Source organism: Chelonia mydas, chromosome 28 (genome assembly GCF_015237465.2).
Source record: "Chelonia mydas isolate rCheMyd1 chromosome 28, rCheMyd1.pri.v2, whole genome shotgun sequence".
Lineage (NCBI taxonomy): Eukaryota > Metazoa > Chordata > Testudines > Cheloniidae > Chelonia > Chelonia mydas.
Window position 1 is genome coordinate 7,942,506 of NC_051268.2, and position 23,465 is coordinate 7,965,970.

Sequence of the window (23,465 nt, forward strand, 5' to 3'; positions counted from 1 at the left end):
ATACTGACCTAAATAGTTAAATACAGTTGTGATCATATCCATTTACTTCAGTTAGTTACACAATTTGAGTTGTGCTGTGGTTCACAGTTTGAAAGCTGAGATTTAAAACATGACTGTTTCCTTGATAGCGTATCCAATACCTTGGACTATTCTCTCCTATTGACTGAGCTACACTTACACTTTCTTCATGTGATCATAGAATCATAGAATATCAGGGTTGGAAGGGACCCCAGAAGGTCATCTAGTCCAACCCCCTGCTCAAAGCAGGACCAAGTCCCAGTTAAATCATCCCAGCCAGGGCTTTGTCAAGCCTGACCTTAAAAACCTCTAAGGAAGGAGATTCTACCACCTCCCTAGGTAACGCATTCCAGTGTTTCACCACCCTCTTAGTGAAAAAGTTTTTCCTAATATCCAATCTAAACCTCCCCCATTGCAACTTGAGACCATTACTCCTCGTTCTGTCATCTGCTACCATTGAGAACAGTCTAGAGCCATCCTCTTTGGAACCCCCTTTCAGGTAGTTGAAAGCAGCTATCAAATCCCCCCTCATTCTTCTCTTCTGCAGACTAAACAATCCCAGCTCCCTCAGCCTCTCCTCATAAGTCATGTGCTCTAGACCCCTAATCATTTTTGTTGCCCTTCGCTGGACTCTTTCCAATTTATCCACATCCTTCTTGTAGTGTGGGGCCCAAAACTGGACACAGTACTCCAGATGAGGCCTCACCAGTGTCGAATAGAGGGGAACGATCACGTCCCTCGATCTGCTCGCTATGCCCCTACTTATACATCCCAAAATGCCATTGGCCTTCTTGGCAACAAGGGCACACTGCTGATCATGAAGGGACGGGGGGAAAGAACAAAAAGAAAGTAAAAAGCAATTTTAGCAAATGGTTATATGTCTCCAAATGCCCCATAATTCTGAGCTACATTCTGTCAAACAAAATTAATATCTAGTGATGTGACCAAACGGCCTCCAGGAAAGAGAAAAACCCACATTACAAAGAGGAATATAACACTTCCAGTTTTATATTAAGTGAAATTTCAGAGCAGCTTATATCTGATGACTCAGAACCAGGACCACAGATTCTCCCATCTCATTCTCCTCTGATCCGTTCAAACCTGCTTCACTCAGCACTGTCTCATTATTATTGAGTCATGTTATTTAAGAAAGTTTTAGCCTCGTAATGGGGAAAAAATAGCCAATCTTCCCATCTGGAAACAATTCCAACTCAGCCCTAAAAGTGGCTTTGCTAATAAAGGAAAAGTGGGATTTAAATTCCGAACGATCACACCGAGTTTCAGATCAATTTAAAGTCTCCTTTAAAGTCTGTGACACTTTCATCTCCAGCTCCAGAGAGTCTGATTTAGGATCAAAGAAATCATAGCACAGAGAGTGGAGAATATTGCATAAACTGACACTCTGCAGAACGTGAAGAAGATAAACTCCACAAGGATCAGACAGAAGGTAACACTGCTGGGGTGATGGGGAAGGAAGGAAATGGTACTAAAAATGACAGCTGTTCAGCAACCAACAGGGCAACATGAGGACAACTGAGAATGAGACAATTTTTGCCCAAAAGGGGAACTTGGGGACTTTAATAGACTGCTTTGCAGTGGGAAGAAGAGTAGAAATATGTGCTCCTGGTCTGTTTAGACTAGGAAAAATGATGGAAGTTAGGTCAGGTCATGAGGAAATGTGCTACATACTCCTGGGCACTATATACGGGGCTATATCTTTACTGCAAGACTAGTTGTGGTTTTACATCAGGACAGCTAACCCAACTGAGCTAACGCCATGGAAAATCCTAGTAGAGATGAGGCCCAGATACATTTTAACTTGATGTGGCTAGTCAAGGTCACCCGTCTCTCTCCCAGCTGGGGTTGGTGGGGATTCCTGATACTAGGCACACAACTCACTGAGGGACCACAGTGAATCAAACGGCGTCAACAGCCTTAAAATTCACTATGTGGGAATTAGGAAAATGATTAAAGAAAACATTTTTTTTAGCCCTAGACAAGGTTTAGATGGTGTTTATCCCCCTTGCAGATTCTCTGATGATAAATAAGGGCTGAGCGCTGATGGAAGCCTTTCCCACATTCAGAACATCTGTACGGTCTCTCTTCTGTGTGGATCCTTTGATGTCTAATAAGGGCCGAGCTCACACTGAAGTTTTTCCCGCACTCGCAGCATTCATAGGGTCTCTCGTTAGTGTGCATTCTCTGATGTTTCGTAAAGGCTGAGCCATCAATGAAGTTTTTCCCACACTCAAAGCATTCATAGGGTCTCTCTCCTGTGTGAATTCTCTGATGATTAGTAAGGGCTGAACTGTCAGCAAACCTTTTGCCGCACTCACAGCATTTATAGGGTTTCTCTCCTGTGTGGATTCTCTGATGTCGAATGCAGTGTGAGCTCTGTGTGAAGGTTTTCCCGCACTCACAGCATTCATAGGGTCTCTCTCCCGTGTGCATTCTCTGATGTGTAATAAGATCTGAGCGATTACTAAAGGTTTTCCCACACTCACAGCATTCATACGGTCGTTCTCCTGTGTGGATTCTCTGATGTCTAATAAGATCTGAGCGGTTACTGAAGGTTTTCCCGCACTCACTGCATTCATGCGGTCGCTCTCCCGTATGCATTCTCTGATGTCTTATAAGATGTGAGCTCTGACTGAAACTTTTCCCGCACTCATCACATTCATAAAGTCTCTCCCCTGTGTGAATTCTCTCATGATTAATAAGGCCTGAGTGGTTACTGAAGTTTTTCCCACACTCAATACATGAATTTTTTCTCTCTTCCATGAGGTTTCTCTGCTGGGCTGGGGTTTCATGGAGGTCTTTTTGAGTTTCCCAGCAACTGATGGATTTACCCACTCTCTCACCTGGTTGGTTTTCCTGCTGCATCTCTGGCTTGTGCTGACGCTCACTGGCGTTTTCCCTCTCATGACTCACGAACACATTCCCTTTGGATCCTTGCAAGAATGTTACGTGTTTCCACTTGCTTAGCATCCTTCTGCTGAGGATTCTGGTTCTCATTCTGAATCACCATCCCACATCTGCTGGGATAGAAAGGGAAACCTCAGAAACAGGAATGGAAAAGAGAGCTCCCAAGATCTTTGTAGGGAATCCCAGCTGTTCCTTCAGGCACTGACAGTTTTTGACTTGGAATAATGATTCCTCACCTATGCAGGCAAATATCATGAACTGTCTTTCTTCTGGGTCCTGAGATCTCTGACCCACGGCTCCTCCTCTCATTGTAGCTTTGTAGCTGGAAGATCACATCAGATTTGGAAACCCTGCTCAGGGGAAAGAAAACATGGGATATTGGGTGAATTCATGAGATATCTGTCACACAGAATGTTCCATTATTTTAACCCCAGCCCATTTTAAAGCAATAAAGTCCTGGGGCCAGCTCCCAGGATGCTCAAACGTGCCACACACACTGTGCTTATGAGGGATGTAACTATCCACATTTCTGCTGAAAACGCACAAAGCCAGGCATTCTTCATCGAAGGGGCTCCGAAAAATAGAGTAGGTAACTGACAGAATATACAACTGTATTCATACCTTACACCATAATAACCTTTGTACAAAGTGTGCCTTGTAAGGTATCATTTAAAAACTCAATTAATATCCTGGCAAAATGCACATAGCAGCATTGTATATGAAGTTATAAACACAAGCTGAGATCACGACTAAAAGTCTGTTTTCCAGATAACTCTGGGGAGTGGCAAACCAGTTCCTCAGAGACAAAGGGTAAGAGGCTGTCTCAGCCAGGTGAAAGCAGAGCTGATGGACCATTACCTGCTAAGCAGCCATTCTTTGGCAGAAAAGGGAACGAGGGAAAAAATCTACATCTTAGCAAAGACGCAACATGGAGTTCCCTTCCACACAGACTGCCTGTCACCTTGCTCCCTGCTGGAAAGACTTCTCAAAGGGGGAATGGGATTATAAAAAGAAGGGAAAGACACCCCTGAAACACCCCTCTTTCTCTCACTTCCCATCGCATTCACTGCACGTGAAGAGACAAAGGAAGCCTTCGTTGGCCTCTGGGAGAAGAGACCTAAGAAGTTTGGTCAGGCAGACTGTTGAAAGCATATAGTGAGAAAACTTTGCTTTGAATTTAACATAGGTAATTCACCACTGGTGTATCTTTATGTGTCTTATAACCATTTCTGGCTTTTATATCTCATGACTTGTACTCACTTAAAATCTAGCTCTTTGTAATTAATAAACTTTTTTATTGTTTTACCTAATCCAGTGTGTTTAAACTGAAGTGTCTGGGAAACTCCATTTAGGGTGACAAGTTGTGTGCACATTATTCTTTTAAAGAAATAATGGACCTAATATAACTTGTATTGTCCAGGAGAGGGCGTACATTTCTGGAGGGAAATCTGAGACTGGGGGTGTGTTGGAGTCACCCGGCAGTATAACCAAGACTGGTGAGAGCCAGACTGTAACCCAAAGGTGGCTGGCTGGTTGCAATTACACACACTCAGGATGTGGTTTGCATGCTGGGAGGCTGTTTGTAAGTAGCCCAGAGGGAGCTACTTCTGCAGGACATTGTAAAGCAGCCACAGATACAGCGCAGGGGTAACAGCTGCTCATTAGCCTAGATTGTACCCTGGTAGGTCACGGTAACTCCACCTCCCAGAAAATGAAGTCTCCAGCCCTAACGAAAATCCCTCTGGAACTGCTTCTTACAGACAGAGAGAGGCTCAAAGACAATGAGAGAGTCCTAGGGAAGGTGGGACAGGTAAGCATGAACTCAGCATTGCAAGGAATAAGAAGGGGCAGGAATATCACTGAATGAAGTATGCCAGAGTTATTAGATGTCAGGAAAGCACGTTTTGAGGAATTAGGTTATCTAGCAAGTCTGATGTAGTTGGAGGGAGTATGAAAATCCCCCGGTATGTGGAGACTGATGGGGAATTAGATGCTATAATTCAGGATCAAAAGACTAATTCCTCTGCAAAAGGAGAATGTGAAAAATATTACTTGTACCATGTGATCTTCGTAGGGGCTGACTCAAAAAATCAAAGGTGCCTTCAGTATAGGCTTGAGATTTAATAAAATGTAAAAAACTTAAGGAAACAAAACAAAAAAACCCACACACACAAAAACCAGCGCATAATTAAAATTTGTTATTTAAAAGTATAAAATATAATTTAATAATTTTTTTAAAAAAAGCTAGTTTCACCTATATAAATAAAAAACAATGCTTTTTAAAAACCATTTCTGAACTGCAGTTCAACATCCCGCTGCTGAAACTCTAACCCCTCTGCCCGACCATGACGTGCAGAGGCATCGCCAAAAAAACCCTAAATAAATAAATCCTAACTAGCCACCAAGCAAAATGTGTGTGTATAATAAAAATGGTAAGCATAAAAAATGTGCTTCATATATATTCTGTATATATTACTAATAAATAAATATTTAAAACAGCTGTGTAAAGCTCTTTCACTAAAAAAGGTTCTGCAAACCTGTAAAGCTCCCCCCCAGCAAATACTTAAATTAACCAAGTTTCTTCCTAAGTCCCAGGGGTAAAAATAGGTGCCTAAGCCTTCAAAAAAAATGCTGAAATGAACTGGGTCACGCCTTAAGCCGTCAATAGGATATAAGCTGGGGTGTCCTAAATTAACCAGGTCACGCCTTCAGCCCTCGGTAAAATATAGGCGGGGTGCCCTAAAATAAGCGGGTAACAGCAGGAAAGAGATTGTGGCTGTTGCATAAGGGGAAGGGAAAGCGAGACCCTACGAACCTGCAGAAATTTTACTACTGACCTATGACATCTCTAAGATAGTACACATTTGTCCCAGGAAAGGGGTTGTCTTGTGACTAGAAAGAATATAAGGACTCAGGAACAGTGGCTGGGGTCCACATGGATACGGAACAGGGGCGTGTGTGGTGGGCGGCGAGGTAGGCATTGTGCAGTGGCAAGAAGGGAAGAGTACAAATATTTGAGAAAAGTAAGGAAAATAGAGTGAAACTGGACTAGAGGAAGAATGGAGTGCAGGCACTTACTCAGTGGGGTCTGGGCAGGAATTGTGTGTGAATGGGCTGGGATCCCCCACAGCTCCACATCCCTCAAAGCTCCCACAGCCCCTTCCTCCCACCCTCTCCACTTCCCAGGTATCCCGTAGTCATATTTCTCCAAACCCCTGTGACGGAGACGGAGCTGCTCTGTAATACTGATGAATGCTGTATGTTGCCCTGGTTCTTGCAATATTTGTTGTCTGAATCATTTGGATTCATTTCATAGGAGCTCTGTGAGGAAAACAAGCAGGATAAGAAGAAGAATGTCTCAAGATGAGCCACCCTTGGCAAAAATAATGAATGGTTCTTAAGAGATAATGCCTGAACTTTGGATATTCTACTGGCTGGCAGTAGCCAGCTTGCAGAACTGGGTTAGGTGAGCAGGACTGGAGCAGTTTACATAGGGACTCCCTGCTCCAGAGGGGATAGTTGTTCACACAGGGTATTGTCGCCCAAGGTCTAGGAATGGGAGAACTGCAGCATTTCATTCCAGGAGAGGCAAAAGCACAAGGTCTGGCTGCTGGGGCGGGGGGGCACTCAGACATAAAGGAAAGGGAAAGAGTTGCAGCGAGCCCCGTCTCTCATTATGACACATGCGCCTCTCCCTCACCACCTCCTGGGACCTGATGAGCACCTGCTGGAACTCACTGCAGGGGCTACCCAGAGCTCTGAGCCACTGTTACCTCCCTACCTCAGCAAGAGTGACTAGACCAGGCGTTCTCAAACTGGGGGTCGTGAGGTTATTACATGCGGGGGTCGCGAGCTGTCAGCCTCCACCCCAAACCCCGCTTTGTCTCCAGCATTTATAATGGTGTTAAGTATAGAAAAAAGTGGTTTTACTTTATAAGGGGGGTCGCACTCAGAGGCTTGCTATGTGAAAGGGGTCACCAGTACAAAAGTTTGAGACCCACTGGACTAGACTGTGCCAGCTTCCTGCTACACCAGCCTGTCTTCTTCACCAGCAAACTAGCAAGTAACAACCAGTGAACTCTGAGAGATGTTTCTCTGCAGCGCACAGCTCCTACCATGGCTCATCCTCAGACTGCTCTGTGAAGGACTCAATGCGTCACTGCTTGTTAATATAACTGGGGTAAATACACCCATCCCTTCAAGCACAGCACTGAATTGGTTTATGATCCACAGAAGTTGGTCCAATAAAAGACATTACCTCACCCATCTAGTCTCTCTAAAAACAAATTTATTAACAGAAGAGCATTAATTAAGTGATCCCATGTAAAAGGGAGAGGTAGACCCAAACAAAATGGGCAATGACTACTTAGGAAGGAGTACCACGGAAAGGGATCTGGGGGTCAGAGTGGACCACAAGCTAAATATGAGTCAACAGTGTAACACTGTTGCAAAAAAAGCAAACAACATTTGGGATGTATTAGCAGTTCTGTAAGCAAGACACGAGAAGTAATTCTTCCGCTCTACTCCGCACTGATTAGGCCTCATCTGGAGTATTCTGTCCAGTTCTGGGCACCACATTTCAGGAAAGATGTGGACAAATTGGAGAAAGTCCAGAGAAGAGCAACAAAAATGATTAAAGGTCTAGAAAACATGACCTATGAGGGAAGAATGAAAAAATTGGGTTTGTTTAGTCTGGAAAAGAGAAGACTGAGAGGGAACATGAGAACAGTTTTCAAGTACATACAAGGAAGAAGGAGAAAAATTGTTCTTCTTAACCTCTGAGGATAGGACAAGAAGCAATGGGCTTAAATTGCAGCAAGGGAAGTTTAGATTGGACATTAGGAAAAACTTCCTAACTGTCAGGGTGGCCAAGCACGGGAATAAATTGCCAAGGGAGGTTGTGGAATCTCTATCACTGGAGATTTTTTAAGAGCAGGTTAGACAAACACCTGTCAGGGATGGTCTTGAAAATACTTAGTCCTGCCATGCGTGCAGGGGACTGGACTAGATGACCTCTTGAGGTCCCTTCCAGTCCTATGATTTTATAGTTACAAAAACAATGAAAACACACATCTAAAACTAGCAAAATACTAGCTAGCAATCTAGCAAAATACAGTCTTTATGCAAGATGGTTTCTTTCACCCTCTCCACACCCCACGCACCCTGCGTCATCTCCTTCCTAGCTTTTTATGGGCCAGCCTGGCGAGGGATCAGAGTGCCTGCTTTCTTCGACTCGGTAAGGTCAAGGATAAACATAGTCTCTCTCTGTTCCTTCCCGACAGGGATCTCTGCATCTCAAGTCAGCAAAGCCACCTGGAGATTCAGTCTCCTGTATCTCTCTGGGTGCAGGAGCCATGTTAGTTCTCCGTCTCCTGAGTTCAGGCTCAGGAGAACCCCTATTGGTTTAGTTTGAAGCTTTAGGTAAGCGGAAGCAAACCCCCATTCCTTTGTCTAGGACACACCTGTGTGTCACTATTCCCTAGGGAGGCTGTCTTTGTGTTAAACATGTTCTAGTGACAGCATACAGAGGAAATTCAGAATGTCACATCTAAGGTTAGCACATGCATTTTACAGTGACATTAATAACCAGCGTGTTGTTAGCTTCCACATGATACCTCACGGGCATATTTTATACAAACAATATTGCAGTAATTGTAGGAAGAGAACGTGAGACTTAAGCCCTTGTATTAGAGGCCTGAACTAACGTAGTAGTCAAAACTTTGCTGATATAAAGCAAAGTTAAGGTGTGAGCAAGAGGCAGGTCCTGCTCACAGAATCTGGCAAGAAGAGGGCTGATATTGCAGAAACACACATTCCTAAGTAGTAGCAGGCACAAGAATATACACACAAACACATTCCAGAAAGGTGGTACCAGAACACCCCGATACCAGCACATTCACCAGAGATAACAGGAACACGCTGACCCATCTTAAGGATAAAGTCAGGATGACAGCATGATGGATAGAGAGGTTTTGATCAAACCAACAGGTACTAGGCAATGAGTGGCACCCAGACATGTCAAGGGCAACACGTAAATTGTTTGTATTGGTGTATAAATATTTATCTCAGAGGGAGTGTCTTCGGCCAGCCGAGGGGGCAATCGAAAGTCCTGCCACTGACTGAACTGCATCCATTTTCACAGGTATAACCATAGACATTGATCTGGGGAGCTATGATCGTGCTTCACTGACAATAAACCTGACCAAGTGCCTTCACACCTGAACAGATTTTGTGGTCATTGGGTGGTTCGCTCAAGATCTGCTGTGCTAGCTGTCTGCGCAGAGCTGAGGCACCACACAGGGAAAAAACACACATGCAGCCAAACATCTGACCACACTGGTGACCCCAATCGCTGATCTGACATGTGTTAGAGAACCCCCCAACCTCTCCTGGAAAATCCTCACAAAGTTTTAGAAGGCATGGATGTGCTGGGTTGCTAGCAAAAGAGGTCCATATGAATTTAAAAAAATATAGTGGGGAAGAAACATGCAATGGAATTTGGAAGGCTAGGGCAGACTGTAGCCTTGAAATGTAGAAAATTGCAAGCTATAACCATGGCTGTTAAATGGCTAAGATAACATGCCACAAAATTGGTGGGGCAAGTAACAGAAACAAAGAAAGAGTTAAAAGAAGCAAAAGAAGCCACAGAGCTCTGGAACACTCCCGCTCTCCTAGCAGGGTGGCAAGCAGTCCAGAGACAGCAAGCATGGGAACAAAATAAAACACTGGAAACAGAGGTAAAAAACCTACAAAAAAAGAGATGTGCCGTGCCCTGTTATAACTATTGGTGGCCAACAGCAGGCTTCAGGTAGCTACCCTGTGCCTGAAGAATGGGGACAGAAATGGAAAAAGGTAGCCATAGCAAAATTAAAAAATGAAACAGGAATCACTGCATAATAACCACCACCATATGGTAAAAGCCAGATTCCAGAAAAACTTAAGCAAAGACCTAGACTGGTGCCTATCAGAGTGGGAGTGCACAGGAGGGAGAAGTAGCAAACAATACTTTCACTGGATTGGTAAATCAGATGAAGGGGAAAAATGGAACAGTTCATAGAGCACTTTAGAAGACAAGAGCTGCAACTTGATTGCAGGGGAGTAAATAAAAAAGAATTTCAAAGTGAAAAACCAAAATCAAGCCAGTGAATACCGAGAATTAATGCATTAACACATGGAGCTGCCCAAAAACAGTTAACTGCAGCAAAAAAAAGCACTCCTGCAATCCATTTGGCGTGCACACAAAAGCAACATACACTGGGGGAACAACTTCAGGTTTTGCCGGAGCAGGTAACGACCCCCACTCTCCTCTCAGAGCCAGGATAAAAATCCGGGATGTGGGTTCCCAACTGCTTTAACCAACTGATCCACACTCCTCGCTCAGAGCTAAAAATATAACCTTCTTTCTCAAATATTTTTACACACCGGTTAAGTTTTCCTTCATATCCTTGCTCAGTTTGCTAAACTCACTGCTGCTGCTGTACTTTAAGATACCTTGATAGAGTTACTCTCTCTTGATTCAGGTGCTTTTTCGACAATAAACTTGCCTGGGTGCCTTCTTACCTTACCAGATTTTGTGGTCACTGGGCAGTTTGCTTGAGGTTTGCTGTGCCAGCTGTCTCTGCAGAGCTGGGACGGCACATGGAGGGAACACACACATGCAGCCAAACATCTGACCACAGTAGTGTGCAGGTGAATACAGGGGTGCTAGGATCACACCCACTCCTTGTGTTTTCTACCCCAGCTCCCACTGCCTGCAGCCCGTCTCGCTACCCCTTCCCCCAGATTTCCTGTTTCCCAACCACCTTCTATCCCCCCACTCCCACTGCTCCTTGTTCCTGACTTCCAGCAGCTCCAGCCAAAAAGTGTCCCTTCCCTCCCTCCCATTGTTAGCACCCACTTTCTGGAGCACCTGCTGCCCGGCACCCACCTCCCTTTACTCCCACCCCCACCACCAACCCAGCCTGACCCAGACCCTACCATTGCTCTCAGCCCTGCATAGCAAACCACCTTCTGAGAGACCCTGCTCCAGGGAATCCCTCTTCCCCCAGTCCCCAGTCCCCCTAGCTCACAGAAGATTTTTGTCCCAAACCTTCCACACCACCGCCTGCCATCACCCATCGCCTCCCAGCTCTCCGACTCCTTCCCTTCCATTGCCCGCATCCGGGGGTTGGCACCACCATGTTGCATGACAGACAATTGTCAACATTACTGTACCTAGTGACAGACATTGGGGGGGTTAGGTCATTCAATTTTTTAAAAATTACCACGGACCTCACAATTTTTACCACGTTGCTGACCACTGACCACATCCTGCCCATTATTTATTATTTCAATCACTGTTGCATTTAGTCACCCCAGTCATGGACTGGGATCCCAATCTGCTGCACAATCTACAAACCGAGGACAAAAGCACAGTCCCTGCCCCGAAGAGCTGACACCATAAAACTAAGACAACCGACTTCTGGATACAGACAGACACAGGGAGGAGTAAAAGGAGACAACGTTGGTCACTATGATAGGCAGTGGTTTCAGCAACATCAATGGCCTAGAGCAGTGGTTCTCAAAGCCGGTCCGCCGCCTGTTCAGGTAAAGCGCCTGGCGGGCCGGACCGGTTTGTTTACCTCCCGCGTCCGCAGGTTCAGCCAATCATGGCTCCCACTGGCAAACATAGTACCTATCTTTAAACAAAAACAATGAGGAGTTGGAAGCTTGTGCCCAAATAAATTTATTAGTCTCAAAGGTGCCACAAGGACTCCTCATTGTTTTTGCTCATACAGACTAACACAGCTACCACTCTGAAACCTATCTTTAAACAGAGGAACAAAAAGGACCTGGGGAATTATAAACCACTCAGCCTACATTTGATACCTGAAAAGATATTGAAACAAATTCTTAAACTATCAGTTGCTAAGCACCTACAGGAAAATAGGGGTAGAAGTTATAGTCAGCATGGATTTTTCAAGAACAAATACTGCCAAACCAACCTAACTTCCTTCTTTGACAGTCTTACTGACCTAGTGGATGCGGGGAAGGAGTAGAAATGATAGATTTTCATTTCACTAAGATGGTTCAATGGTAGAATTTGCACCTGCCATGCAGGAAACCTGGGTTTCATTCTTGGCCTGTGAAAATTGGAGCTTTATTACTAAACAAATTCTGATATTAAAGTGTGTCAGAGAGGAGGGTTTCTGTTTGTGTGTACTACACTTAGGAAGACAAACTCAAATGCACAAGTACACAATGGGAAGTAACTGCCCATACTTCTGCTGAAAAGGATCTGCGGTTGCAGAAGATCACAAATTGAATCTGAGTCAAATATATGATCCAGTTGCAAAGAAAGCTAATATCATCCTGCGGTGTATAATGGGAGTGTTGTATGTGTTAATATGGATTAAGTTTAGAAGTGTGTGCAACAAGAGTGATGTAGTGGTGGGAGTCTGCTATAGACCACCGGACCAGGGGGATGAGGTGGATGAGGCTTTCTTCAGGCAACTCACGGAAGCTACTAGATCGCATGCCCTGATTCTCATGGGTGACTTTAATTTTCCTGATATCTGCTGGGAGAGCAATACAGCGGTGCATAGACAATCCAGGAAGTTTTTGGAAAGCGTAGGGGACAATTTCCTGGTGCAAGTGCTAGGGGAGCCAACTAGGGGGGGCGCTTTTCTTGACCTGCTGCTCACAAACCAGGTAGAATTAGTGGGGGAAGCAAAAGTGGATGGGAATCTGGGAGGCAGTGACCATGAGTTGGTTGAGTTCAGGATCCTGACGCAGGGAAGAAAGGTAAGCAGCAGGATACGGACCCTGGACTTCAGGAAAGCAGACTTCGACTCCCTCAGGGAACAGATGGCCAGGATCCCCTGGGGGACTAACATGAAGGGGAAGGGAGTCCAGGAGAGCTGGCTGTATTTCAAGGAATCCCTGTTGAGGTTACAGGGACAAACCATCCCGATGAGTCGAAAGAATAGTAAATATGGCAGGCGACCAGCTTGGCTTAATGGTGAAATCCTAGCGGATCTTAAACATAAAAAAGAAGCTTACAAGGAGTGGAAGGTTGGACATATGACCAGGGAAGAGTATAAAAATATTGCTCGGGCATGTAGGAAAGATATCAGGAGGGCCAAATCGCACCTGGAGCTGCAGCTAGCAAGAGATGTCAAGAGTAACAAGAAGGGTTTCTTCAGGTATGTTGGCAACAAGAAGAAAGCCAAGGAAAGTGTGGGCCCCTTACTGAATGAGGGAGGCAACCTAGTGACAGAGGATGTGGAAAAAGCTAATGTACTCAATGCTTTTTTTGCCTCTGTTTTCACTAACAAGGTCAGCTCCCAGACTGCTGTGCTGGGCATCACAAAATGGGGAAGAGATGGCCAGCCCTCTGTAGAGATAGAGGTGGTTAGGGACTATTTAGAAAAGCTGGACGTGCACAAGTCCATGGGGCCGGACGAATTGCATCCGAGAGTGCTGAAGGAATTGGCGGCTGTGATTGCAGAGCCCTTGGCCATTATCTTTGAAAACTCGTGGCGAACGGGGGAAGTCCCGGATGACTGGAAAAAGGCTAATGTAGTGCCCATATTTAAAAAAGGGAAGAAGGAGGATCCTGGGAACTACAGGCCAGTCAGCCTCACCTCAGTCCCTGGAAAAATCATGGAGCAGGTCCTCAAAGAATCAATCCTGAAGCACTTAGAGGAGAGGAAAGTGATCAGGAACAGTCAGCATGGATTCACCAAGGGAAGGTCATGCCTGACTAATCTAATCGCCTTTTATGATGAGATTACTGGTTCTGTGGATGAAGGGAAAGCAGTGGATGTATTGTTTCTTGACTTTAGCAAAGCTTTTGACACGATCTCCCACAGCGTTCTTGTCAGCAAGTTAAGGACGTATGGGCTGGATGAATGCACTATAAGGTGGGTAGAAAGCTGGCTAGATTGTCGGGCTCAACGGGTAGTGATCAATGGCTCCATGTCTAGTTGGCAGCCGGTGTCAAGTGGAGTGCCCCAGGGGTCGGTCCTGGGGCCCGTTTTGTTCAATATCTTCATAAATGATCTGGAGGATGGTGTGGATTGCACTCTGAGCAAATTTGCGGATGATACTAAACTGGGAGGAGTGGTAGATACGCTGGAGGGGAGGGATAGGATACAGAAGGACCTAGACAAATTGGAGGATTGGGCCAAAAGAAATCTGATGAGGTTCAATAAGGATAAGTGCAGGGTCCTGCACTTAGGATGGAAGAATCCAATGCACCGCTACAGACTAGGGACCGAATGGCTAGGCAGCAGTTCTGCGGAAAAGGACCTAGGGGTGACAGTGGACGAGAAGCTGGATATGAGTCAGCAGTGTGCCCTTGTTGCCAAGAAGGCCAATGGCATTTTGGGATGTATAAGTAGGGGCATAGCGAGCAGATCGAGGGACGTGATCGTTCCCCTCTATTCGACACTGGTGAGGCCTCATCTGGAGTACTGTGTCCAGTTTTGGGCCCCACACTACAAGAAGGATGTGGATAAATTGGAAAGAGTCCAGCGAAGGGCAACAAAAATGATTAGGGGTCTAGAGCACATGACTTATGAGGAGAGGCTGAGGGAGCTGGGATTGTTTAGTCTGCAGAAGAGAAGAATGAGGGGGGATTTGATAGCTGCTTTCAACTACCTGAAAGGGGGTTCCAAAGAGGATGGCTCTAGACTGTTCTCAATGGTAGCAGATGACAGAACGAGGAGTAATGGTCTCAAGTTGCAATGGGGGAGGTTTAGATTGGATATTAGGAAAAACTTTTTCACTAAGAGGGTGGTGAAACACTGGAATGCGTTACCTAGGGAGGTGGTAGAATCTCCTTCCTTAGAGGTTTTTAAGGTCAGGCTTGACAAAGCCCTGGCTGGGATGATTTAACTGGGACTTGGTCCTGCTTTGAGCAGGGGGTTGGACTAGATGACCTTCTGGGGTCCCTTCCAACCCTGATATTCTATGATTCTATGTAAGGCATAAGAGAGAACTGTCCCATTTGATTTAGCACTGGTGAGGCCTCAGCTGGAGCACTGTGTCCAGTTCGGGGTGTGACGATGTGAAGCAGCAGGGAGGGGGGAGTGTTGCCCTGGGAATGTGCCCTGGGGACGGGAGACCTGAGAGCCTGTCACCTGAGCCAGGAGGGGGAGGGGGAGGTAACACCTCTGCCCAGGAATGTGGACGGAGGTTGCAGCAGGGAACCTGCTCGGTGGGTTTAGTTTCAGGTTGGGGCTGGGGGGAGAAACACAGGGAACCCCAGGGCTGGGGTCTAAGCTCCCTGCTCCCCCAGAAGGACTTGACTGAGGGGTCCTGGGTGTACCCACAAGCTCGGTTTTGGACTGTGTTCCTGTTGTCCAATAAACCTGCTGTTTTACTGGCTGGCTGAGAGTCTCAGTGAATCCCAGGAAGAGGGGTGCAGGGCCTGGACTCCCCCACACTCCGTGACACGGGGTGCCACACTTCAAAAATATGTGGTCAAATTGGAGAGAGTCCGGAGGAGAGCAACAAAAGTGATAAAAGGCTCAAAAAACCTAAGCTATGAGGAAAAGTTAAAAAACTGGACATGTTCAGTCTTGAGAAAAACCCCCAGGGCCTCTGCCAATCTGCCCTGGAGGAAAATTCCCTCCCGATCCCAAATATGGCGATCAGCTAAACCCTGAGCATGTGGGCAAGACTCATCAGCCAGACACCCAGGAAAGGATTCTCTGTAGTAACTCAGATCCCACCCCACCTAACATCCCATCACAGGCCATTGGGCATATTTACCACTAATAGTCAAAGATCAATTAATTACCAAAATTAGGTTATCCCATCATACCATCCCCTCCATAAACTTATCAAGCTTAGTCTTGAAGCCAGATATGTCTTTTGCCCCCACTGCTCCCTTTGGAACACTGTTCCAGAACTTCACTCCTCTGATAGTTAGAAACCTTCATCTAATTTCAAGTCTAAACTTTCTGGTGGCCAGTTTATATCCATTTGTTATTGTGTCCACATTGGTACTGAGCTTAAACAATTCCTCTCCCTCCCTGGTATTTATCCCTCTGATACATTTATAGAGAGCAATCATATCTCCTCTCAGCCTTCTTTGGGTTAGGCTAAATAAGCCAAGCTCCTTGAGTCTCCTTTCATAAGACAGGTTTCAGAGTAGCAGCCGTGTTAGTGGGAGACTAACAAGAAAAGGAGGACTTGTGGCACCTTAGAGACTAACCAATTTATTTGAGCATAAGCTTTCGTGAGCTACAGCTCACTTGCTGCCTCCCCCTTCAGCACCCCCATCCAGGACTTAATGGGTCCTTGGGCTTGCTGTGAAAAGTGGTATTTGTTGATATTACAGCACCCTTTAGTTACCTGGGAGGCTATGAAAAGGGATAAGTGATATTAACAAACATACAAGTATCACTTTTCACAGATAGCTAGTAAGTCTGCTGTTAAAAGTGATATTTGCATGTTTGTTAATATCACTTTTCTCAGGCAGCCCCAGAACCCATTAAGCCCCGGATGGGGGGGGTGAGGGGGACACGAAGGAGAGACAACAGGGGCCAGAGGTGATGGTGGGATGGATGTGAGGCCAGGAAAGCAGCAGGGTCTGGGGCGGGGAGGGGGGCACGCAGTAGATATGGGGCCCTGGGAGGCAGTGGCAGCCAGAGGCGATGGGGGTGGGTGATGAGCCCCACTATTGCATGGCCAGAGCCAGGGCCTGGTGTCTGCTGCCATGTGGCCAGGACCAGGGGTTGGTGTCAGCAGCCAGAGCCTGGACCCGGGGACAGAAACAGCGTGGCTGGAGCCAGCGATCGGAGCCTGCAGCCGGAGTTGTGGGTCAGAGCCCGGGGCCAGTGCCTGCAACCGCACGGCCAGAGCCCGGAGCTGGGTACCAGAGCCCAGGGGTGCGAGGCTGGAGCCTCGCTGCTGCACAGCCAGGGCCAGGGGTCAGCACCCAAGGCCAGCTCCCGCCACTGCATGGCTGGAGCCCGGGAACTGAGCTGTGGGTTGGTGCTTGCTGCCATGCAGCTGGGGCAGGAGATCAGCGCCAGGGGGTAGGGCCACGTGGCCAGAGACCGGGCCAGCACCCGCCACCGCACGGCCGAAACTGGGGGCCAGAGGCCAACTGAAGCTCCATGGCCAGAGCCAGCGGTTGGCGCCCAAAGCCCTGTGGTTGGAGCCCATGGCCATGCAGCTGTGGCCGGGGGCCATCGGCGCCTGTGGCCAGCACTTGGCACTGTGCAGCCAGAGCCTGGGACTGGAGGTGGGAGCCAGCGCCTGCTGCCGCACAGCTGGAACCAGGGGCCAGCGGCTGAAGCCCCACAGCGGCATGGCCAGAGCCGTGTGGCCAGAGCCAGGGGGCGGTCAGTACCGGCTGCCCTGCGGTCAAAGCCTGGGGCCACCCGGCCAGGTTCCTGAGGTTGTCATGGCTGCAGGAAAAGCCCCAGGTGTCTGCATTTGAGAAACATCCTAGGCTAGGGAGAGCTGGCTGGAGCCTCTCTATCGTTCGTTCACGAGTGGCTGAGGAGAAGCCTTCATGTAACTGCAGCTGGGTGTGTCCCTGCCTGTGTAAAGGTCTGCGTGAGTGCAGGACCGGGAGCAGTCTGCAGTTTGTCACGGCCTCACAGTGTGAGAAGGGGCCCAGATGGGTATGTCAGAGGGCTCAGAAGTATCCTAGTTCCAAGTTACACCCTGGGGAAGTCTGTCACAGAGACCATTCGTCATGGGGTTTGGGATACTTCTGTTCATAGTCATAGAGTTTAAAGCCAGAAGGTGCTCCCAGATCATCTGGTCTGACTTCCTCTGTCTCACAGGCACCTGCACGCTAAACCCAACCACTGAGCATGCGAACAAGTACCTGAGAGGGAGAGTGCTCACTGACCCACTCCATCCCCTGTCCCATCTCCAGCAATGGGGATGCTTCAGGGGAAAAAGAGAAAAAAATCCAGAACATAGGGATGGTGTCCCTAGCCTCTGTTTGCCAGAAGCTGGGAATAGGCAACAGGGGATGGATCACTTCGTGATTACCTGTTCTGTTCATTCCCTCTGGAGCACCAGGCATTGGCCACTGTCAGAGGACAGCATACTGGGCTAGATAGACCTTTGGTCTGACCCAGTGTGGCCGTTCTTATTGGGGAGAGAGGGAAATCCTTTCTTGACCCAACACATGGCCGGCTGAGGTAGCTAGTAAGAGCCCCCTGGGTGGGTAGACCCAGCTCTGTGGCTGGCAGACCCCTCTGGGAACAGGAACCGCAGGTGAGTCCTCCCAGCACACAGCCCCTAATGCCACTCTCCCTGCATCCTGACCTACCCCCTCCCCCTGCCCCCTGAACTACCCCCCTATCCGCACACAGCCCCAGCTCCCCAGCTCCTTGCACCCTGAGCTACCCCGCTGCCTGCACACAGCCCCTAGCGACCCCGCTCCCTGCACCCTAAACTGTTTTCAAACATTTTGAGCTAAGCTCCCCACCTTTGAGTTATCATTTTTAGTTGCGTTCCCCCCCCCCCCCCAACCTAGACAGGCTGGGTAGCTTGCTGAGGTGAGTTAAGGGGTGGAGGTGGCGCTCCCTCCCTGGACCCCACCATGCGGAGGTGGCTCAAGCCCTGCTGGCCCCTGCCCCACCCCAAAGAGAAGTCAAACTATGCCTATGCCCAAGACCCTTTAAAAACTTGGGGCAGGGATGTCGAGGGGGGGCCTCAGAGGGTGGAATACGGATCGGGAAGGCTGCCGGGGAGGGGGCAGCAGCAGGAAATGGGCAGGTGGCTGGCAGCTGGTGGCTTGTGGGTCTTGCACTGGGCAGATTGGAAGACAAGAGCTGGGCCTGGTTACTCCACTGATGACACTTGCTCCTGCCTTTCACTGCTCTGCCCCTGCCAGACCCCGTTGCTGGCAGAGACCGGCCACCCCGTCCCCACCCCAGAGACAGCCGCCTCTCAGGGCTCTCCCATGACGCACCCACTGACCGGATCCCCATCTGGGGAATGACTCAGGGCAACAATTGCCCACCTACACAAGGGCAAACTGCTGCCGATAAAATGGGTGGGAAAACACCCCAAAACTGAGGAGATTTTAAATTGATATTTGAGAATGGAACAGAAGACAGGATAAAATCTCAGGAGGAGAGAAAGCTGGGCAAAACAACATGGATTTTAGACCCCATTTGGTCATTTTTTATCAATATTTGAGAGCAAAGCAGCAAAATCAGACAGGAGGTCCTTACTCCCCTCCCCCTGCGATCTCCTGCCTGCGCAGAGACAGTTCAATTGCCCCCAGTTCACACGGTCTGTCCCCTCCCTCCATCTCTGGCTCATTTTTCATCCCTCCCTTCCCCTGCACCCCCAGACACACGAAGGGGAACCCCACTGGGGCCCGGTCTCTTGCCCCATCTGACCCCCACCCCCAAGGCAGCCCCTGGCTGGAGCCGGGGGGCGGGGGGGGCAGCGGGGTCACTGGTGTGAACGCAGCTCGGGGCCCGCCCCAGGTGCGGGAACAACCCGGGGGCCGGTTCCCAGGGGCGGGGGGACCTGGGCCCCCTTGTGCAGAGGCGTCTCCCCCCCCCGCCCTTGGTTAATTACCTGCAGGCTCCGGCCCGGGGCTGCCCAGGGGGCTGGTCCCAGCTGGGGAACGTCCCCCCCGGCCGGGCAGGGAGGGGTTAATGACGCCCCCCCAGCACAGACCCCATGGGGGGAGCAGCGCCTTGTATTGCCCAGCCCGGAGCTGCCGCAGGATTTTCCTGCCTCCGCCCCAGCTGCTCCAGCCCCTTCCCGGGTCTCCTGCAAACACCCGCCGGGGCGGCCGCGCTCGCTGGGGCTCGCACTGAGCATGCGCAGTGTCAGCTGCTGAAGGCACTGCCCTTGACCCTGCCCTTCCTTGGCATCCGAGTCTGGAGACAGTTTTTTACAGGGGTTAAAAAGGGGCCAAGGGGGCAAATCGGAGCAGGGGGCGGAAATTGACTGGTCGGGGGGGTCAAGTAGCTGGAGGCAGGGTTAGGAGAGGGACTCAATCAGGGATGGGGGTGGAGGAGCCGGGGTTAAGCCCAGGGGTGAGGCGCTGCCAGAGGGTAAAACCCTGGCCCAGGCAGGGGCAGGGGGGGGTAAGGGTTACCCCAGGGGCCTGAGACACTTGTGTTTGCAAAAATAGGGTGAGGGGATTTTTTTATTTCCCCTCCCCCAGACAGCACAGGCCTCCCAGGGCTGGGTTCTTAAAGGCCCAGACATCCCAATGCCTGGTCGCTGCAGGTCCTCTGTCTGATGTGACCTACGGAGGGGCTGCAGGAGACTTAATTCAGCGAAACAGAGACTTCCCTACACCTCTCCACCCCTGAATTTCTTCAACAGCCCCCCCCCCCCCCCAAAAGTGGTCAACTAGTTACATGCAGTGTTGCCAATTTAGTGATTGGTTGGAAATTTGAACTGAAATTGAAACATTAATACACACTTTAAAAGCATATACAGTGTATGATAAAATACTTGTACCTGAAAACATATAACACGTTTGAAAAGTATGAACGAAGACTAGCTTCCTCACACAGCTGTTGTTTTTTCTGACAATGTTGGTGCATTGGTTTCCGCAATGTTGACCAACCTTATAATTTAAAATTATGATTTGTAAGCTAGGTCTGAATGAACTCTCCCCTGAGAGCTAGTGATGAGCCAGGGGTTGGGGGAAGGCTTCAGGACCAGACTGTATTTACATGAACTCACCTACTCTGCCTAGGTATCCAGCAGACAGAGCTGTGTTGCCCAAGTGATCAATTTTGGCTGGTGTTGGGAGTTTCTGTACTAAACATTTTTATTATAATCAATTTTTACATAAGAATGGCCATATTGGTGTTACCAGAAGAAACCAGGGAAGGACATTTTAATAAGGACCCCCACCTCTAAAATAAGCCTGAGTCCTTAAATTAGGATCTATCACCTATTGGTCGCAGCGGGGAAATTAAAGTAAAACACTCTTAAAGGGATGAACTAAGAGGGATTTATTAACTGGGCAGGATAAAGGATAGACAGGCTGGTAAATGCAAAACAGAACGAAACAGCTCGGTGGTTTACAGAGTACAAGCAGGCTTGACGCCTAGACCCAACTAAGACCAAAATGGACTTAAACAAATAAACTTGCAACGTTACTCAGTTTGTTGTTGTAAATGGCTATAGACTGGATGGAGTCAGCTCATGTTTCCTCCCTCTCTCGTTCAAGGGAATGAGGATCAGGACCTCGAGGACCACGTCAACAGGGATCAGGACTGCTTGGTGGGATGGAACAGATAAGTGGTTGATGTTTTCCTCCCAATGATCATGCGACTGAACACAGGCTGCTTCCTCAGCAGACAGCATACTACACAAGTCCCTTGTATATATCTCCTGTTGCCAGGTAGATTATCTCATGGTTGTGTGACCCTTTCTCATGCTTTTCCTTCAAACTTTCCCGCCTCTGTCTTGTTACCAGGCAGGATAGTTCCAGCATGGGTAGTGGGTGAAACCCTGGCTCAGGGAGGCTAGCCCCCCAGCCCCACCCCTTCTGCCCCAAACCCCACCCCTTCCGCATCCACCAGAGCCTAGCCCCCATTGTGACCACTGGCCCCTGCCCCAGGCTAGCACTCCCAGCCCCTTCCCCAGCCGCAGAGCGTGGCCCCCAGCCTCCCCAGGCCACACCCCCGACCCAACCCCGGCCGGCATGCCCCAGCCCCCCTTGTCCCAGAGCAGCAGGCAGCGGGGCCCCAGCCTCCCTGGGCCACACTGCCCAGCTTGAACCCCAGTCGGCATGCCCCAGGCTCCCTGGGCTGTGCTGCTGAGCCCCACCCCGGCTGACCAGCACCCCCACCCCTGAAGGCACCCCCCGGCTGAGCTGCCAGCCCCAGCCCTGGGCAGGCGGTGTGGCCGGAGCGGCCCTGGCCCCAGCGTTGGGCAGGCAGCACGGCCCCAGCACTGGGAGGATGGGTGGTGTTAGGGGGCTTATTCCTTCACCCACTTACTTGCCTGGTCCTTCTTGCATGAACAGAGAGCAACAATACCCACAGTCCAAAGGTGCAAACAATTCGATGTTCATTGGGTGAACTTCCAGCAAGCATGATTCCAGTTTCCTTCCTTAGTGTCCCCCTTCCCAGCTCTGACACCACAGAGCCTTACCTGTGTCCCTGTTCCCATTCCCCCCCTTAGCAAAACATTATTCCAATTTCCCCACCCCCATTCCCTGTTCCTATTTCCCCCACCCACCCACTTCCTGATTGACTGCAGACTATATAGTAAAACTTGAGTTCTGCTTAGCTATACCTTAATCAATCATTTTCCTGAAATTTAACTAACCAAGCCTCACATATTGTAACATGATTATTTAACCAATTATATCCCACCACCTTAATTAGTTTACACCCAGCAAAATTAATTATACAGCAGACAGAAACAATCGCAGAGCCAGACAGAGATTATACAGACAAACAATAGGGAAATGGGGACTACAATGATAGAACAACACAGAAATGAGGATTTCACATCCCAGCTATTGATAAGTGAGTTCTTGCCAGACAGGATGCTATCCAACTAAGTTTCCTTTTACATAGATTTGTTGGGGACACTGGAGCATGGCCACTAGGTAACTCGAGGGAATGGAAGACCACGAGTGTCGATGAAGCCCCCTTGCACTAGGCCCAAGTGTCCTTGCCTCCCCCCACCCCCCACCCCCCCGCCTAGAGGCACTTGCAGCAGCTCTGCGTACTAGGCCCAAGTGTCCTTGGCCCCCCCGCCTGGAGGCACACACAGCAGTTATGCTGAGAATCTGCAACAATATGTTGCAGAGTCAGACTTCCTGAAACTAAGCAAAGCCAAACAAGGCAGATATGGAAAAACAATGCTGAATAAAGCAGCTTTATGTATATGGTTTAAGAAATAATACAGAGAACAAGGGAACTAGCTGGGAACTGGATTGGCTGGCTAAATGGATACTTAGGGCAGCTTGCTATTGAATAAGTATGCTGGGAAAAAGAATGTATAAAAGCCTTTGTAACTTCCTGCTCTGGGTGCAGGATTTGAGATCTTATTCTCCCTGTACCTTTTTTGCAGCTGCAGATAAACTTTTCTGCTTCTCCACCCTGTTGTGATTATTGGGTGTAGCACACCGGGTAGCGAACCAACTTCAGCTGTTGTTTAGCCTCTCGGCACTGGGTGCCGGCAACAGCTTTTGGCGTCCCTGGGTGGGCGACGAGGCTGCAATTTAGCCTTGCCCGGACCCCTCCTGGAGGTCGAGGATTGCGGCGAGAACCGACGCCCAGTGCGCACCGGTGAGTTCACCGGGGCCTTGGAGGAGACGTGATTTGATTGACCCCGGAGGGCACAACGGTGCAACGCACTCATATAGTGGAGAAGCAGTTGTGGTGGACGACGGTGAAGAACCGGTCCCTTGGACATAGTGGAGGAGCAGTTGTGGACGACGGTGAAGAACCGGTCCCTTGGATAAGGTAGGAACCTTTTGAAATCCGGATTGTATGCTCTGTTGGAACCTGGGGACGCCCAGAGTTACCCTGTAGGTATGGGACAGGGACAGAGCTCGGGGG

The 23,465-nt window shown here is 48.8% G+C and overlaps 3 protein-coding genes across 8 annotated transcripts in view; 1 reads left to right on the forward strand and 2 right to left on the reverse strand.

The window, feature by feature from the left end:
* The window catches only part of LOC102934530 (zinc finger protein OZF), a 1,287,564-nt gene that overhangs the window by 1,202,775 nt on the left and 61,324 nt on the right, over nt 1-23,465 (reverse strand).
* Nucleotides 1-23,465, forward strand: part of LOC102930400 (zinc finger protein 501) — a 1,110,025-nt gene that overhangs the window by 1,053,119 nt on the left and 33,441 nt on the right. The gene's annotated exons all lie outside the window — the stretch shown is intronic.
* Nucleotides 838-19,786, reverse strand: LOC102938167 (zinc finger protein 436). 4 transcript variants are annotated; one of them, XM_043537530.1, is made up of 4 exons: nt 19,495-19,786; nt 3,180-3,293; nt 2,587-3,053; nt 838-2,502 (listed from the first exon to the last, which is right to left on the reverse strand). In XM_043537530.1, the coding sequence occupies exons 3-4, from the start codon at nt 3,031-3,033 to the stop codon at nt 2,011-2,013; spliced, it is 939 nt and encodes a 312-aa protein (XP_043393465.1). In that variant the 5' UTR covers nt 3,034-3,053; nt 3,180-3,293; nt 19,495-19,786; the 3' UTR covers nt 838-2,010. The 4 variants fall into 4 exon arrangements, with proteins under 4 accessions (XP_043393465.1, XP_037743469.1, XP_043393464.1 ...); XM_037887541.2 differs by having other exon boundaries at nt 838-3,053; XM_043537529.1 differs by having other exon boundaries at nt 838-3,056.

What these genes read in the sequence shown, in the direction of transcription:
- LOC102938167 (XM_037887541.2), bottom strand. Translation starts at nt 3,033, where the DNA reads ATGAGAACCAGAATCCTCAGCAGAAGGATGCTAAGCAAGTGGAAACAC.